Source organism: Macrobrachium nipponense, chromosome 6, assembly GCF_015104395.2.
Source record: "Macrobrachium nipponense isolate FS-2020 chromosome 6, ASM1510439v2, whole genome shotgun sequence".
Classification (NCBI taxonomy): domain Eukaryota; kingdom Metazoa; phylum Arthropoda; class Malacostraca; order Decapoda; family Palaemonidae; genus Macrobrachium; species Macrobrachium nipponense.
Genome location: NC_061108.1, coordinates 101,085,393 through 101,103,684, shown reverse-complemented (window position 1 = coordinate 101,103,684; position 18,292 = coordinate 101,085,393). Strand labels below are relative to the sequence as shown.

Here is an 18,292-nt window from a genome sequence, read left to right as displayed (position 1 = left end):
CTTATTTCTTACTTGTTTCTTGTTATGTGCCACGATACAAATGTATAACATTATACATCATATCACAGTTTTGACTGATAATTGGTGTTACTTGATTTCGTTTAGTGAAGATGGAAATTACAGATTTTGCGGTAGCATTCAGTTTTGACCAAATAATACAGTTATTATTCATATGAAATAATAGTTCTTTGGATGTACGTATATAATCCTTGACAAATTGTGCAAATTTTGACAAATTTCCTATAATTTACCTACGATACTTTGTAAATTATAGCTAAATCTTTGAGGAGTAACTTTTAACTTTTTCGGTTAAATTGGGAGAAGAGTACTTTTACATATGACAAAAACAGTTTAAATGTAAATATATTTTATTCCATTAAATACTGTCACAAAGCCCATTGCCTCATGCTTATCTTACCAAAATATTCTTATCTTACCAAAATATTAAGTGGCCACTTGAACAAACAAGCATATGGCATAGCAGATAATCAGAGTACCCAGTGCTACTGAGATAGATTTATATATGGCTCTATTTATGACAATATCGAGATGTTCTTAAGGTCAGATTTTCAAGAGCCGTCCCGATCATGGTGTGAGACACACTAATCCATCATAAAATTGCATAAACTCATAAGGGGCTCACCGTGTAGGGTAAATCTCAATTTTGGTGACTGGCTCCTCTACTATTACCAAGTACTACTCACCCCCCCCCCCCCACACAAGACAATTATTATGGAATAATGATTGGAAGACAAAATAGGTAAGGACTCTAGTTGCGGTAGCGTTTCGGGACAGGAGTCGACCCAGCGTCCTTGAGATCACTTGTTGTGGGGTGTCATCGACTGCCGAGTCTTTTGCTGTTATGGCTGACATGATACCTCCCTTGGCGGTGCCTGGGGGGTTCAACTGTTTACCGTGGGCATCCATAGCCACGGAGTGTCAATTCCATTCGGGCAAGCCTAGGAGGCCCACAGGTGCAGCAGTGGCATCAGGCAGGCTGAGGAGGCCCACAGGTACGGCAGCGGCATCAGGCAGGCCAAGGAGGCCCACAGGTGCGGCAGGGGCTGAAGAGGACCGCAGGTGCAGCAGCAGCGCCAGGCAGCCCAAGGAGACCCACATGCAGGCACCGGCGTCAGGTGGGCCAGGGAAGCCCACAGGTCAGACAGGACGGCAGGACTTCAGTCCGAGGCGGTGTCATCCAGTACACTGCAGTGGCTGATCTAGCTTGAGAGAAAGGTCTCTGCCCAGGTGCTAGTACGTAGCGGCTTTGTAATCGGAGTCACCTAGGCCTCCTAGTACATCAGTCGACGATAGTCGGGAGGTATCTGGCGTCCCCAATTGAGGCAAAGTCCATGTGTTGACTGACCAGCACCCAGGTACCCATCCTTCTAACTTGCCTAACACACCAAAATGCAAAAGCGCCGTATTTAGTCCATTAATGGTGTTGGGTTCGTCAGAGTCAAGACTAGTCACCGTGTGGTTCTGTTAATGACTCCGAGTGCAGTCGACGTGTGTCGTTAATGGTGAGAACCAAAACCAAGGAAAAGAGCTTTCAGAGACCTAGACTGTGGCACCGTGTGATTCCGTTAAAGGTTCCTCTGAAGGTAAGTGGCCGTAGTGAGTCCATAAATTGCAGAGTCAAAACCACTGTGTTACTGTCCAATCCAGGAGGTCACCAGTTGTGACGACAAGAGATTAAGAGAGCTATCTGGGTACTGATGCTTTATTGCTTGAGAGCGGGGAAGACATCAGCAGGTGGGGACGGATATGTAGTACCTGACCTGGGGCTACTGAGATACACAATTTGTTTCTTTACATGTACATAAATGAAAATAAATGCAGATATAGCCTGTGCACATACATATTTACATCAGCAGAAAGACCGGAGAATTGTGTTGTAAATTTATTTGTACATATACATTTTCTAACCTTTAACAAAGTCACTGCTAAGAGCTACAAAATAACTATACCCCATTTTCTCTAGTATAAGCTCTGCAGAAAAATTAATATTATATTTTGAATAATCCGATTAATTTTACTTAGCATGTAAAATATTTGATAGATAGATTTAATAAATAGATTGAACTGTCCCTTCAAATTAGTTAAGAAATTATTTAATTGATTTAGGGAGTGATAAAAACCATTGACCTGACATAGGCCTTTTCGGGGGGTGGCCATAGGCCGAGCGCGGGTTTTTGGGGCCTTGTTCAAACAGACAGCGCGGAAGTTGGGCGACAACTTGTTTCGTCAACTTCGTCTTGCGTTTTGGGGACTTGTTCAAACAGACAGCATGGAAGGTGAGCGACAACTTGTTTTGTCAACTTCGTCTTGAGTTTAATTTACGTAGTGTAGGGTTTTAGAAATTAATAACCCTTAAGATAATTGGTTTTGTATGATCTCCTTTCCTGTTTGTACCTATCCTAACCCATATCCTATCCAAATCCTTATCTGCAACCAAAATTTAAAACGGCCAATCACACTGATCTGTCGTCGGAAAATTCGGTAAGTAAAATAACATTTCTTGTCAACATACCAGTTTATTTACACAAATATAATTAGAGGTCGCTGGGTTTGCTGATTAAATATATAGGATTTGTTTTTTTAGTTTAGGAGTAAATTAAGAGTTGTGTCCAAACTGGGTTAACTTAAAGGTAGGTCAACATATCAATTTTCCACAAAGGCTAGACCGCCATTATTGGACAGCTGATTTGAGCCAACGGTCATTCGTTAGGAAGCGGTTTCGTATTTTAACGTTTGACTTACTTATTTAACTTAACTTACTTATTTAAGACGTAATACACTGTTTTCTTTACCTTAACTAAATTTTGAGCCCTTTTACGTAGTCAGGCAATTGTAATATTGAAGTTTGTGAGAATTAATTAGGCATAGACTCAGACTGAACAATTTTACAGGGGCTTATATGATTACATGGGCATAGTAGAAAATTTAGTCAAAATTAGGTCTGTCCGTTTACAGTAGTACCTCGAGATACGAAATTAATCTGTTCCAAGGCGCCTTTCGTATCATGAGGTTTTAGTATCTTGGACCACATTTTACATGTAAAATGGCTAATCCGTTCCAAGCCCTCCAAAAACACCCCAGTAAATTTTCATAATAAAGCTAAATTGACCTATAACATGAAATACTACAACAATTTGGACCATTCAATACCTACTATGAGATTCAGGGCCTCTGTAACACGGTTTTTTTTTCGCAATAACTTTTTATCTATGCATTTTATAAATATAATGCTTATCCAGAATACATATATACTACACATAAATTTTGACTGTATTCTGCATTACGTAGGTTGAATAAATTTGGTACTTATAATGTAAAAGTGACCTTTTTTGAAGACGGGCCAACTTACTCAGAGAAAAGGTTTCGAACGCACTCGTTACGTAACTTATGAACAGCATTTCTTCCCTCTTTCTCGATGGATGATTGGCTATACGTAACGAAGGCTAAACCTCTGGCAACAATGACATACAAATTTAAATACAAGCAAAGCAGTACACCTTTATGAACTCTGGAACTTCTCCACGATAATTGTCATAATGAACAAACCAACAAATATGTTAATAAATACAAAAACAATTCGATTATTAGTCTAACTCCCAAAAATAGGTTTCCTAAGAAATTGCAGTCTACTTTATAGGTCACAATCAGATTGACAAGATGTATGGAATAGTTGGTAATTTCAAAAACATAGTAGACAAGCTTGATTTGATAACTGCTATATCCAATGTCAAGCAATTTTTATTTATTGGCTATACCTACCTACTGAAAAAAAAAAAAAATAGCCGGAGGGGTACCGTATAATGGCTTTAAACCTTCACCAATAATTATCGTCAGAATGATGACTTCATGAGGCTCCACCACTTTCGCCTCGTTATAATTCAGGATAACATGAAGGCTACCATGGCCACTGTTGGATTAGAAAATTTAACATCTGCCATTACGTAGGTTGAATAAATTTGGTACTTATAATGTAAAAGTGACCTTTTTTGAAGACGGGCCAACTTACTCAGAGAAAAGGTTTCGAACGCACTCGTTACGTAACTTATGACAGCATTTCTTCCCTCTTTCTCGATGGATGATTGGCTTATACGTAACGAAGGCTAAACCTCTGGCAACAATGACATACAAATTTAAATACAAGCAAAGCAGTACACCCTTTATGAACTCTGGAACTTCTCCACCGATAATTGTCATAATGAACAAACCAACAAAATATGTTATAAATACAAAAACAATTCGATTATTAGTCTAACTCCCAAAAAATAGGTTTCCTAAGAAATTGCAGTCTACTTTATAGGTCACAATCAGATTGACAAGATGTATGGAATAGTTGGTAATTTTCAAAAACATAGTAGACAAGCTTTTGATTGATAACTGCTATATCCAATGCAAAAAGCAATTTTTTATTTATTGGCTATCTACCTATTTACTGAAAAAAAAAAAAAAATAGCCGGTACCGTATAATGGCTTTAAACCTTCACCAATAATTATCGTCAGAATGATGACTTCATGAGGCTCCACCACTTTCGCCTCGTTATAATTCAGGATAACACTGAAGGCTACCATGGCCACTGTTGGATTAGAAAATTTAACATCTGCCTATAAAAACAAATTTCTCGAGTAGTTGTAAGTGCTAAATGATCCTCAAGGATCCCAGCAGTTGGCCTAAACTTTTAATTCATGTATACTACGCTATACTGTTGCGGCACTATTGCTACAGTAGTATTACTACGCTAGCGCTGATACCCAACCCACATCTATGTATCATTCCGCCATTCATAAAGTCTTTGGGTTTCAGAGCGATGGAGTTTCTGTTTGGTGGATGGGCAGGGCAACATTTCGTCAAAAGGTGTGTTTACCTTGCTTACGTAATGAATGTTTTTCGACTCTTGGCTCGTAATCATTGGCCATGGAAAAAGTCAGCTAGATCATTTTTTACTCTATAAAAATTAAAAAAAACTATCGGGTTTAGTTATTGATAATGCTGAACAAAATTTGTGTGTGTTGTAAAATATACATATGTCAACTTTCAGCTACATCCGATGCTTTGACAAGGAGCAAAGTCCAAAAAACCTCACAGTAAATTAAAAATAAAATGCAAAACCTGTAAATAAAGTGATATTAGTGTGACAAGAAATATTATTACTGTAACGTAAAATGTGTAAGCTTACATTTCGAGTGAGGCTATCTCCGAAAGTGGCGGCAGAGGAGGAGGAGGACAAACGGCAGATAACGTACGTACGTACACTTAACTTTACGAAAACAAATAAAAAATTCAAGGAAAACTATAAAACTAAAATTTAAGAAACACATTAACAAAACTGTAACCTTAACTTACTTAAAAAATCTAAAAAATAAAATTAAATTTTTTTTTTTCTTTTTATGATTTTTTTTTTTTTTATTTTTACGCAGGCTTTTTTTTTTTTTTTTTTTTATTTTTTTTTTTTTTTCAGAATTTCAACTTCATCACCACATTCACGTTCTGTTTTTTCATCACTTGGTTCTTCCTTTTTGCTTTCAACTTTGTTTTTTATCAGTTGGTTCTTCCTTTTTGCTTACTCCTCCTAATGCTGAAGGCCTCATTAAAAAATAACGATCCAAGGAAGATTGCTTCTGCCTACTTTTCACAATGTTCCTGAAACGACTCGGGCAAACGTCATCGAACTGCGCAAGCATACGACCTGTGTGAGCCTTTTCAGGGTGTCTTTTTTCGATAAACGATTGCACTTTATGAAAAGCGGCTAGAACATCCTTAATTTCTGCCGTTGTCATAGGCTCCTCCTCCTCTTCCTCGCCGCTGCTAGAGAACTCCTCTTGAACGATGTTATGTTGCATGGCCTCCAACTCCTTCAGGTCATCCGTCGTAAGCTCCTCTTGGTGCTCCTCGAGAAGGTCGTTGATGTCGTCCTCGTCGACGACCAGCCCCATGGACTTGCCGAGTGCAACGATCTCGTCAAGCTCTGGTTCCAAAACAGTTTCGGGATCGTCAACTGTTTCTGATTCTGCAGCACCAGCTTCGCCAACGTCGAATCCCTCGAAGTCTCGGGCGGATTCGGCATCAGGCCAGTTTCCTCCACGAGGTATTCAAGGTTCGCCTCGAAACCTCCTGCCAAGCTTGGTCGATGAGTCGGATGCAAATGACAATGTCGAAATGCTCCTTCCAAAATTGACGCAAGGTGAGGTTTGTGGTATCGGTGATGTCGAAACATCTCTTGAAAAGATGTTTCGTGTACAGCTTCTTAAAGTTCGCTATCACTTGCTGGTCCATGGGCTGGAGGAGAGGGGTGGTGTTGGGCGGAAGAAAAAGAATCTTGACGAAGGAATACTTCGCTAGGATATCTTCCTCGAGGCCAGGAAGATGGGCAGGGGCATTGTCCAACACCAGCAGACATTTCAGTAGGGGGCGCTTCTCTTCCAAAAATTTCTTCACTGTTGGGTCGAAACACAGATTTACCCACTCCGTGAATAGCCCTCCACATCACTGGAAGCTTCTCCTTCAGCAATTTGTGGGCCTTGAAGGCAAGAGGAGTCTCGGAATGATACACCAGTAGGGGCTTCACCTGGCAATCCCCACTGGCGTTTGAACAAAGTGCGAGCGTAAGCCCGTCTTTCATAGGCTTATGCCTGGGTAGCTTCTTCTCTTCCTCCGTGATGTACGTCTGATGAGGCATTTTTTTCCAAAAAAGGCCAGTCTCATCACAATTGAAGGCTTGCTGAGAACTGTAGCCTTCCTTGGTCATCATCTTGTCGAAAGTCTTCTTAAATGCTTTGGCCGCTTTCGTGTCCGAGCTGGCAGCCTCCCCATGACGCACCAACGAATGGATGCCAGTTCTTTTACGAAATTTCTCGAACCAGCCATGCAAAGCCTTGAACTCTGGGGTTCGCGTTGAAGTCCCTTCCCCTCCGTCGTCTTCTGCCTGCACAATCAAATCGCCAAAAATAGCGCTGGCCTTGTGGGCGATTGCTATCTCCGTTACCGTATCGCCAGCTATTTCTTTGTCTTTTATCCAGACGAGGAGCAGCCGTTCCATCTCGTCGTGCACGTGGGTCCTCTTGCTGGACAAAATAGTGATGCCCTTCGAAGGTGTAGATGCTTTGATGGCATCCTTCTGTTTAAGGATGGTGCCTATTGTCAACGGATTACGGCCGTATTCCTTTGCGATCACACTCAATCACATACCAGCTTCGTACTTCTTGATGATCTCCATCTTTGTCTCCAAAGAGAGCATGCACTTCTTTCCGTGAATTTCAACTTTCTTGGGACCCATGACTACGTTATCTTGTACGTAATTTACGTATAAGTAACACAATAAAGTTTCCACACAACACGATAATAGTATACTGCAACAAAATCACTAACGAATTTACGTTACTAAACGAAATCGTTGGACCGAACGAATGCCATGTGCGTACGACAGAGATGTTGGTACGAAGAGGCCGAGATAGGTACGCCACCACGTATACGTATAAGATGCATGATGGGAAGGATGCTGTCCAATAGGAGAGAAGGATTTCATGGTGGTGACTAGAATCAGGAACCAAAGGAGAACAAGAGGATGGTGGCGAGTCTACTAGTACTAACATGGCGGTGCGAGTTTCAAAATTGTTATCCGGGCGAATCTCAGACTTTCAGAAACCTTTCGTATCTTGAAAACATTTCATATGTAGAGCAGTAAAATTTTTCGCATTGGCTTTTGTATCTTGAGTTTTTCGTAAGTTGAGCCTTTCGTATCTCGAGGTACTACTGTACTTAGCATTGCTAATTGGGATTAGTTTACTTTCATTTTACTTTAACCGGGTCGAAACTTAATTGAATTCTGGGACCAAACTGAACTGCCCTGGGAATTTTATGGCCTTGGTTTAACTTATTCATAGTCCTTATCAGATTAATTGCATTTACCTAAATTACTCGTACCTGAATTTAACTAGCCTACTTAAACTTACAAAGCAATTATTAATCCTTTGGATTTTCTGGCACAAGTCTGAAAACACGTTAGCCGCACAGAAGAATTGTGTGCTTAACAGCCCGTTTTATACAATTTACTATATTAATAGAGAACACTCAGTGGAAGGAATTATCCTCGTAATTTTGTAGAGTATATTCCTTCAATCTTCCCACTGAGTGAAACAAATTTCCCACAAATTGTCTACAGACTGATACAGAAAATTGTTGATACAGAACAGAATAATGACAAGTTATTAATATACATGAAATACTATTGTAAAAGACTTTGTCCTTACAATAAAACTAATAGCAAACTGGGTAGTATTATAGAACCTGATAAGCAAAAGTAGCTAGGTCAGGTAAAGAATAATGCAGAGGGCAGTTGTCTGTAAAGAAGAGCACAGAGGATGACTGTCATTATAGTACATTTTAAGCAACATAATGAACTCACTTTACATCTAAGCCACAAGCCAACACGAGTTGGCAAAATAAACTTGACAAGAGGACATAACTATCCAAGAGTGAGATGCAAGTCAGCACCCGAAGATCACACTGGAGAACAAGGAAGAGGAGAGTTAAGATACGTACCTAGACATGACTGCTTCATCATGAAATAGTAAAAAACATTTCTGCATGACAACTTAAGAAAGTGAGGAGGCTATATTACACTCAGTATGTGCTTGTCCTAAGTCAACTTCTCTACAAAAGTTACACATAAATCTTAAGTGTGTCACTGAAATTGAAAACTATAGTATGTACCATTTAAACATAAATCCAGATGCAAAAGCAAAATTTTCTGGATCAACTATCATACTCCGTGTTTTAAAAAGGTTAAGCTTTATGCCCCAAAGATTACTCTACTCATGAATACATGCCAGATCCCTATTTAAGGCTTCTACAACCACATACCTCTATGGTGTGGAAAAAGAACAGCAACTAAGAAACTAGCATCATCAGTGTATGCAATCATTTTGTTCTCCAAACCTTGCAACATTCATTAGCAATCATTATTACATAGCAAAGGTTCGAGAACATTAACTTGAAGAACAACTGAAATAACATTACTAAAGCTAATACTGTATGCAAGCCATAAACAAAGACTGTTCTGACAGTGAAACATTAATTCAAAATTTAAGAAAAGATCCACCAATTTCCAACAAATCTTAAGTCTGTGGGTAGGTGGTTTATGATTCACTAAAATTTAAACCTACATAGATACATGCCTCTGGACCTTCATCATGAGTTGTACTTTGCAAGACAGTAGATATTGACAAGAATGTATGAAAGTACCAAGGCCTTCACAAAACCTAAACTGTAGTGCTGGTATAAGTTATCATCTTTAGCAAAGCTACAAAATTTTTACAAAGCAGCTACTCAAACACTTCACGTGAAACAGGGGTAAATGAAATTAGCTTGTACTCTGAGGAGCATGAGGATGGACTTAGTCCCTAATGTAATGATGCTATGTTTCCCCTCCCCCAAACAGAAAGAAAATTTGAAAGTTGAACGAACTTTTGGAAAATAGTGGTTAATCTTTGGAGTAATGAAATCAGAAGTTTTTTTTTTTCTAAACACAGGAAAGATCCCATTAGGGTTTATGCTGCCATAACTGCCAAGGCCCAGAAGAACAATTTTGACTTATCTAGACCTGAAGGCCACTGAACACAACTTATTCCCTGGAAAGCAGTACTTGCGAAACAACAACTCACTGCACCGTAAGTTAAAACGTCATATTTTCTGTTTAAGGCAATACGTTTACATAGACAAGTTCCATCAGCTCCTAAAAGGGGAGGCATGATAAAATCAATTCCCAAGAGTGATGACTTATGGACAGACCACCAATTAGGTCAACAACACAGAAGAACAAAATCTCCTTCACACCCTCATTAGTATATGCTCACTCACACCTAAGCTTGTCTTCTAAGCTCACTGAATTCTCACAGCAAGTAAACTTACATACCGCATTAACCCTTTGGGAGTGGGTGTCATCAATTGATGGCTATACATAGCCTTCGGGTAATTTCCAGGTACCATCCCCTGATGATCATTTCGTGCCAGAGTTTAAATGGCAATTCTAGTAGCTCAGTAGATGACAGAGCAAGATCAGTTTGACTCGAAATGTCATGGGGGAATGCACTGCAGCTACCCATCCCAGGATGTCTCGTAAATATTTCAAATGAACTCATAATTTGTTATCGATTTTAATTCTTATCTGTTACGATATTGTGTGAGATGTAATTATTATTTTACAAAAAATCAAATCTAAAAAAAATAACATGGTACAAGTTGCATTTACCAACTGTCTTTGGGAAAAGACAGTTGAAAATATTTCATATACCAGGTGCATGTGCATATCTTCCTCTTACCGTTGGTTTTTTTTAATTCACCAACCTTAAATTTAGCCCAGTCTAGGGGTGTGCTTAATACTATATAGTATTTACCCTATCCTATAAGGGTTAACCCATGACTTATTATCATATGGCTTATCTTGAAAATTTAGCCCATCCCGTAAGGGTTAAACCATGACTTATTAACCCATGGCTTACCTTCTAGACAAAACTTCAGGATTTTAGAAAGATATCTCTTGATACTAGTGCAAAGATTGTCTTTTAACCACTCAATAATATTTGGACCTCTACAAATACCACTCCAACTAAGCTCAATAAGATCACAATGAATAGTGTTCCAATTGGCCTGGGATTTCAAGTATGTATACCCTTCTTGAAACCCTAACATCAGGAACAACATTTGAAGGCATCTAAAAACTATACATTTTTAGATGCCCCAAGTACTATCACTCTAGTATAACAAAGCTGCGCAAAATATGATCTGTTGTGGGCTTTCCTTTCATACCACCACACTACTAATGTTAACCTATCTTTTCTTTCATTTCTTAAATTTCTTCCAATTTCAATTTTTCCAAGACTTGCTTACTGTACTTTTTAAACAAAAGCTATCTCCTGTGATCCAAACCTTTACTTACCTTTAGATTTGTTTACCAATAAATTTCCCACTCTTCATAGGTTGTTACCCGCTGCTTTGTTTTTATTTATTACATCATACATACCTTCACATCTTTCACATTATTTTAATGCTCTGCTGCTGCCTGACTGAGAGGAGAGCAGTTTGATCACTATGAGATATCCTCAATCATATAATTACTGCAAACATTTATATTCTTTATTTTTTATTAGAGAAAATATACATTTTACAGTTTTAATAGTATTACATGCAAAATTTTATCAAATTTACTTGAATTTACCAGAAATTAACAAAAAAAATTTAGTGTGTAGCCTACATTTTACAAATACAGTAATTTACTATGTATCTCAATGTTAATATTTTTCTGTAGATACCCATTTAAGACTTTATCAGTATACATCTATCCTTTATTTCATAAACCGTCTGATACTATCATTTCATCTTTTATTCCTGCTTTGTGGGCTAGCTAGATCCCAACAACATAGTCACAAATCAAAATTACAGATAATTTACACCTTATGTTTTAACATTCATTCCCTTGGCACTCATATTAATCACTGCATTCATGAGATTGGTTGTGATATTAAAGTAAAAATTTACCAAAAGATGGTTTGTATTTCCATAGGAACAAGTTGTCATAAGCACAAGCTTCACAACACCGTAATAAACCCTGGCTACGCCGATAACACTCATTTTGACTCAACATAGGCCGAAGAAAAGTAATGAGGAGCCGAAATATGAATACTAGGCAGTAGCTAGGTATACTCACAACTCGCATTCTGGACACAAAGTTACCACCCAGGTACAAACATCAGCTGTTCCACCTCATGTCACAAATAACAATTGGTATTCTTGTAGGAACAAATGGTTTTTCTAGCGTACTTTTATGTGTTGTAAATGGCATTCATACTGATTCTGTTCAAGGTTTAAAATCTATAATCAAGAAGACAGACGAGTTATAAATATACCTAGTAGGTAGGTAGTAATAACAAGTAAAATCTTACCCCATAAGTAGGTATGTAGAGGCTGTGTACAAATGTAGGGTTAAAAACCGCATGGTACAGGGGTGGACCATGTACGATCAATGTGTACAACCCAAAGAAAAGTACATTATAACGCGTCATGACACGGGAGTAGAGGTCTTAAGCTCCGTTTCTCACCAACAACAAGTCGCGACTGATGCCCATCTCCGATGTCAGGACGCGTTATAATGTACTTTTTTGGGGTTGTTCACGCTGATCGTACATGGTCCACCCCTGTACCATGCGGTTTTTTACCCTATACAATGATGAAACAATGTAAAATATTGAGAAATTTTATATTTAGCTATTTCCACAGGAAAGCCTTTGAGAGAATGTAAGCGGGTTTGCCTGGACACCATACCTAACCCTAACCCAAAAAGGGGTATTGCACCAGAAGAATTAGAAGCAGGTATGCATCCTAATCAACTTTCCCAAAACACCTAACCTTGGATGTCCACTTTGTAATTGACTGGGCAGGATTTGGCCCCTGGTCACCTAATCTAACCTGACCTAGGCTATTTGCTGTAAATAGGAAACAATATTTGGTTACATACTACCCGGATTTATCAACCTTTTTTCCCAGTATACCAGAGGAAATGGGCATTCACTGTCTCACACCTTCACCATCCAACCTCACCCTAGGGCCGACAGTAGGATAGTACCTTAGTACATACCTAGTAGTGCTACTGCTACCTTATACCTAAGGCTTCCACTGTCCACTATTGTCACCATTGAGGTGGGTATAGCTAATGCTAGTTAACCCACTATTTCTTTTAAATATTTATGGCTGAATTATTAAAATACCAAATCTCATCAAAATGCATTTTGCTTTCAAAATTACTTACTTGGGAACTCATGATGTTACTAATGGCAGGCGCAGTATTGGTTTCTTTTTGGTGCACATATTAATTAGCCTAATATTGATGATTATATAGTTAATAATGAACGGAAAATCGTTTAAAAATGCTAGATACGCCCAAACGATTACATCTATAATGTATCAACCGTGACACACGTGTAATGGAAGGGCTAATGGCAAAACTCCAAGAGAAACACCTAGATTCCTGGAACTGGAACTTGGAAGCATGAGGAATGATCTATGTTTGGTTGCTGTTGTCTGTTGATAGCATTGCGTAGGAGAGACAGTAAGCTTTCACAAGGTCACTGGATACTAAGGAACAGAGTGGATATGAATAAAATTACCAGTGTTTGCTAATTAATACCAGTGTTTGCAAATTATACCTATATGGGTTAACAACGCAAACTAGTGTAAACTGAGAATTAAAAAAGGTTAAAAAATATTTTGCTCTACCAAAAAATTTTCCAATTTTTAGTAGAAGAATGTTTAAGCCAAAATTTAAGATATGCCATTTACCTTTTATAAGTTGTTTATTTTATTTTGCAGAATAATAGAAATGATGTATTACTCATTGATGTTAACAGTATAAGGTGGTTTAAACGGTCACGTAGACTTGTAGGTCACCGGATGCTCGATGTGTTTGCGAAATGGTAGTAAAAATGGATGAACGGAGATGAAAATGGGTAGTACAAACGAGATCTAGTGACAGAAGTAAAAAAACTATGGGAAAACTTAACCCTAGATGGGAAATCCCGTGCCAAATGGCACAGCTCCCCCTGTACTTTTGTATTCCCGCCAAATTTTTCCCACAATTCATACTTCCTTGGCTCAATTGGTGCACTGCTTTGGCGGGCATTTCAACACAAGTTCTTCATACTGTAAGGTGTGTAACGTGCTGCTCCTCTTCAGCCACTCTGGTGAGTACTCATGTATCCAAATGGCACAGCATTTCCTAATATGATAGTATATGGTGAAAAATATATTTTTCAGAAAAGGCCATTACCGCATGTAAATAACATAATAACTATGTTTTGAGAGTGTAATAGCCTTACTAGATCATGTACATAGTGAAACACGACTTACATTATTCAATATATAGTATTATTGATTTTTTTTCTTTTTTTAGTGTGATAAAATGCCCAGGAAACGTAAGAGAACACTGTCCAGGTTCGACTTAGATGCCTTGGTGAATACCTCAGCTTTTGATAAGGTATTGTACACTACCCATGATGAAGGAATGGACAGCGACATTTCTCATTATGGGATTACTGAGTCTCCCCACCCCTCCCCTAGGGCTGGCCCGTCAACCTCCTGTGCCTTGCCCTCACAATCACAGACTGTAATTGAGTGTGAGATTGGTACTTCAGGTTCCATGCAAGCAGTGATAACACCTCACAAAGACCCTCTACAGACTGACAGTGATGAAATTGACACCATTAATGAGTGTAACACTACAGTGTCATTTGCAACAAATGTGAAGATGATGATGAGGACATCAAGTAGCAGGTAACTGCATTTGTTTCATATTGCATTGACACATTGAAAATATACTAGAAACAAAGTTATTAGAAATAAAAAAGTTTTATTGCATATACAAGCATAAAATTCACCAAAACATATCATCATAGCTGAAAACTCAAGTGTTTGCTGCTGGAGTGTGAATAATAATATGTCCGTTTTTATTTATTCCAGGACCGATGTTTTCTGTGGTTCCCAGGATGAACAAGATGCCTAGGGGATTCTTTATAGTTCCTAGTTCATATATTCGAAAATCTTTTTTGCTGAATGACGTGTCTTTTTATCATTACAGTACCTCAATTGATAAGATCTTTTTTATATCAAAGTTTTTTTCTAATAAATAAAAAATATATTCTGTTAAGTTTAATTGTCATAATTGAGGGTGATATTTGTTCAAGAATATTATTTTTTTACTTTTGTATAGTTTTGGTAAAATAAAGCATGTTTGCATATTTTTTTTTAATTTCCTTCAGTGATTCCATATGGATACAGGATTTCCTATAGCGTTACGCGCAGGTACGATTTCCTATCTAGGGTTAAGTAAGTTTCAAAATAACAATGGACGATACAGAGAAACAAGATAAGAAGATAGGCACAGGGGAAGCTAAAGACAACCTATTTGGATGATGGCAAATGTAGGTGAGCATGAAAAAAATATAGAAATCTGGGATGAGATGGGTAAGAAAGATTAGATGAAACGAAAGACAAGTAAAAGAAAATCACAGGGGAAGGGAAGACGATTATAGAATTCCGATGATTTTGAAGAAACATAAATATGTTTTAGACAGAAGAACGAAACGAAGAGCATATTCCCAACTGTGCCCTTTCTCAGGAATTTTGTCCCATAAATACTGGTCTTTGTCCTGCCACCTTCATTTCAGATAAGGATCTGACTAACTATTCAGCACTCATTCCATGACATGTCTAATGAGTTTTCTGTCTAATTTCCTGCCTTTGAACTCCATATATCTTTCCAACACCCTCCTTTGTAATCAGCTCTTCAACACCTTCCAGCCATGAATCCAAGACGTGCTTGAACACAAAGGCTGTAGTGGCGGATTTAAGGGGTTAATTGGTGGGGGGCACCTGGTCACGTGTAATCCCTCCCCCCTACCCGGATAGATTAATGTGTAAATATCAAAGCTATAATTAACTTTTGATTATATGTACCCACTGCACACAAGTAAAATATTGATAGAAACACTGAAAAAAAAATTATATTAGTTTTGCCAAAGAAACTTTACCTGCTACTTCTTTGCAAGCTACAGGCGTTGGAAACATTGTAAAAATCCTCAGAATTATAATTCTCTCTCTCTCTCTCTCTCTCACACAAACACACATTGATAGAAACATCTTGTTAAACAGGCAACACGGTTTCAGACAAAACATCCTGCCTATCAAACCTCGGGGATTTTTTTTTTTTTTTTTTTCATAACATGCTTGGTATTTACGACAGTACTAGAGCAATAGATATACTCTACATAAATTTTCCAAATGCCTTTGACAAAGTTCCACACAAGAAACTGATGACAAAAGTTGTAGCTTTAGGAAAAATAGCAGACTGGATCGAAGACTGGCTAACCAATAGAGAACAGAGAGTCGTAATAACTGTGATAATATGAGGCAAATTGACCAATTTGATATCAGGTTTTCGAGGATTGAGGCGGAACGATGAAACGTATCTTCGTAACGTGAGGCTTTATTCAGGACTAACGGATACAAAAAGGGAAGGGGTTTGCAATAGGACCCTAGGTTTCACTAGCAAGATAGCCAAATTTGCAGATGACACCAAACTAGTTGTAAATGCAGCAGACCCAGTAATAGTGGAAAGTTTAAGAAATGATCTAAAGAAAATAGGAGAGCTGTCAAAAATATGGCAAATGCCTTCAAGCCTGGATAGTGTTAAAAATAGGAAAAAACAACCAGTATGCCAACTACATGCTGCTTGGGAATGACATAATTAGTATCGAACAAGAAGAGGACCTTGGAGTTATTATTACCAAGGACTTAAAATCCACAAAACAATGCATAAAAGCTGAAAAGAAGGCACAGAAACTAGTGGGATAGATAAAGAGGCAGTTCAGATACAGAAATAAGGAAACGGTGCTGCAGCTCTACTTATCAATAGTTAGACCGACCACATCTTGAATATGCAGTACAGTTTTGGTCACCAACACTAAGGACATAAATATACTACAAGGGGTACTAGCAAGAGCCACAAAGTTAATTCCATCCATTAGGCAAATATTTCACCAAAGATGGCTAGAGAGCCTGAACATGCATGACCTAGAAACACGACGATTGCAAGAACAACTAATAGAGACATTAAAAATACTGAAAGGCATAAAAAAAAAGTAGGCAGTAAACTCTTTACATTGAACGAAAACCAGGTAAGAAATAATGGATGGAAACTAGAACTGAAGATATACAACACTCGCATTGTGGGAACTTCTCCACATACAAGAATGTGACACATGGAATGAACTGCCACCATAAGTTGTAAACAGCAGCAGTGTAGACTAGTTCAAAAGAAAGCAAAACAGCATCATTATCTGAACCAGTAGCACCAAAAAATTCTTCCTAAGCACTAGAAACAGGACTATGACCCTGATTAAGTACTCTTGCCCAGGATGGAGGATTTACATCCATTCACAGTGAATGTACACTTATTTAGTTACATCATGAAGCCAGAGCTAGAATGCCCACATGTACTCCTTACAACTGAGGGCACTCAAGTCTGAAATGTCTTGACCTTTGCAAATATAGATGTATGGCTTATACCAGACTAAAGAGCACCTCGTCTTGATCACAGTGCATGGTCTCAAGAAAGAAGGAAAACACCTATCTGTGTGAGGCCCTGTTGGGTTTTGTGCCTTGCCATAAATTCTGGTATGGAGGATGTTATTGGAATATGAAATTTAAGCCAAACGCCAAGCACCGGGACCTATGAGATGTAACAAGGTGAATTTTGCAGTTGCATTAGGAAGCAATTGTTGGGATAGGGTGAAAGTAAGATGGAAGAAAAGAGAATATGAACAAAAGTACAGTAAGAGAAATAAATGGGGTTGCAGCTTGGTGCCGAAGGAATGCTGCAAAGAACCTGAAGTAATGCCTATAAAGCACTTTATTTAGTGCACTGATGGCAGTAACTCCCTATGGAGGATATGAAGGGAAACAAAAGAGCCCAGTCTCCATCCCTGTTAGTCTGTTGTATGGTATGAGAGGTCATTTAATGTGTGTAGTTTCTTTGCTCTTACCAATAAAATTAGTTTTCAATATAGCTTTTCTTTGCCAGACTATCTCTTCAGGGGCTTGAAACGGCGACGGAGATGGAGGCTTTGTGAGATTAATGTGATGTCCCATGTTCAAGGTTTCTGTTCAGCCATTCCCACTAATTGTCCCTGGTGACCAAGCCAGATGGCTATCACATTTCAGCAGCCTCGGCCATACCTTGTCAACAGTTCTGCAACATGATGGACTGCTAACTCATGTAACTATTTCACCACTAAATACACAGATAAGAGATAGTTTTGTCCCTGCTTGTTGACATAGCACAGTCTTGTTGCTCCCAGCACTGCTGTGTCCCATATACTCCTCTTAAAAGCTTGCAGCTTGAGGCCATCCCATCTCAAGGGCGTTCATGTGCAGGGTCCATGTATAAGTGTTTACATTAAAAAGAAGAATGTATGTAAACATTCTGCAGAGTAATGCATGCAACATGAATCAGGCCATAGGCCAAGGAGGTCATGCAAGGAAGATTGTCCAAAATCCAAGTGTGTGAACACCTCGAATCAGCTGTATCTATGTCGGACATAAACACATCAACAATGCCTTCTCTGGGAACCATTTGACTCCCACGAGACGTCAAGGCATACGTGACTAACCTAGATAAGTATGTTAGTTCATATGTCTGTACATCGAGCAGGTTTGCTTGCCTATGGTTTT

At 38.5% G+C, this 18,292-nt stretch overlaps 1 protein-coding gene and 1 long non-coding RNA gene across 2 annotated transcripts in view; one reads left to right on the top strand and one right to left on the bottom strand.

The window, feature by feature from the left end:
• The window catches only part of LOC135216751 (uncharacterized), a 72,389-nt gene extending 59,151 nt beyond the window's left edge, over nt 1–13,238 (bottom strand). The window contains exon 1 of the long non-coding RNA XR_010314907.1: nt 12,816–13,238. This is a non-coding gene — a long non-coding RNA (uncharacterized LOC135216751). The remainder of the gene's footprint in view (nt 1–12,815) is intronic.
• A 337-nt stretch (nt 13,239–13,575) lies between these two features.
• Nucleotides 13,576–14,797, top strand: LOC135216750 (uncharacterized). Its single transcript, XM_064252227.1, has 3 exons — nt 13,576–13,746; nt 13,956–14,335; nt 14,522–14,797. The coding sequence occupies exons 1-3, from the start codon at nt 13,591–13,593 to the stop codon at nt 14,562–14,564; spliced, it is 579 nt and encodes a 192-aa protein (XP_064108297.1). The 5' UTR covers nt 13,576–13,590; the 3' UTR covers nt 14,565–14,797.
• The last annotated feature ends 3,495 nt before the right edge of the window (nt 14,798–18,292 follow it).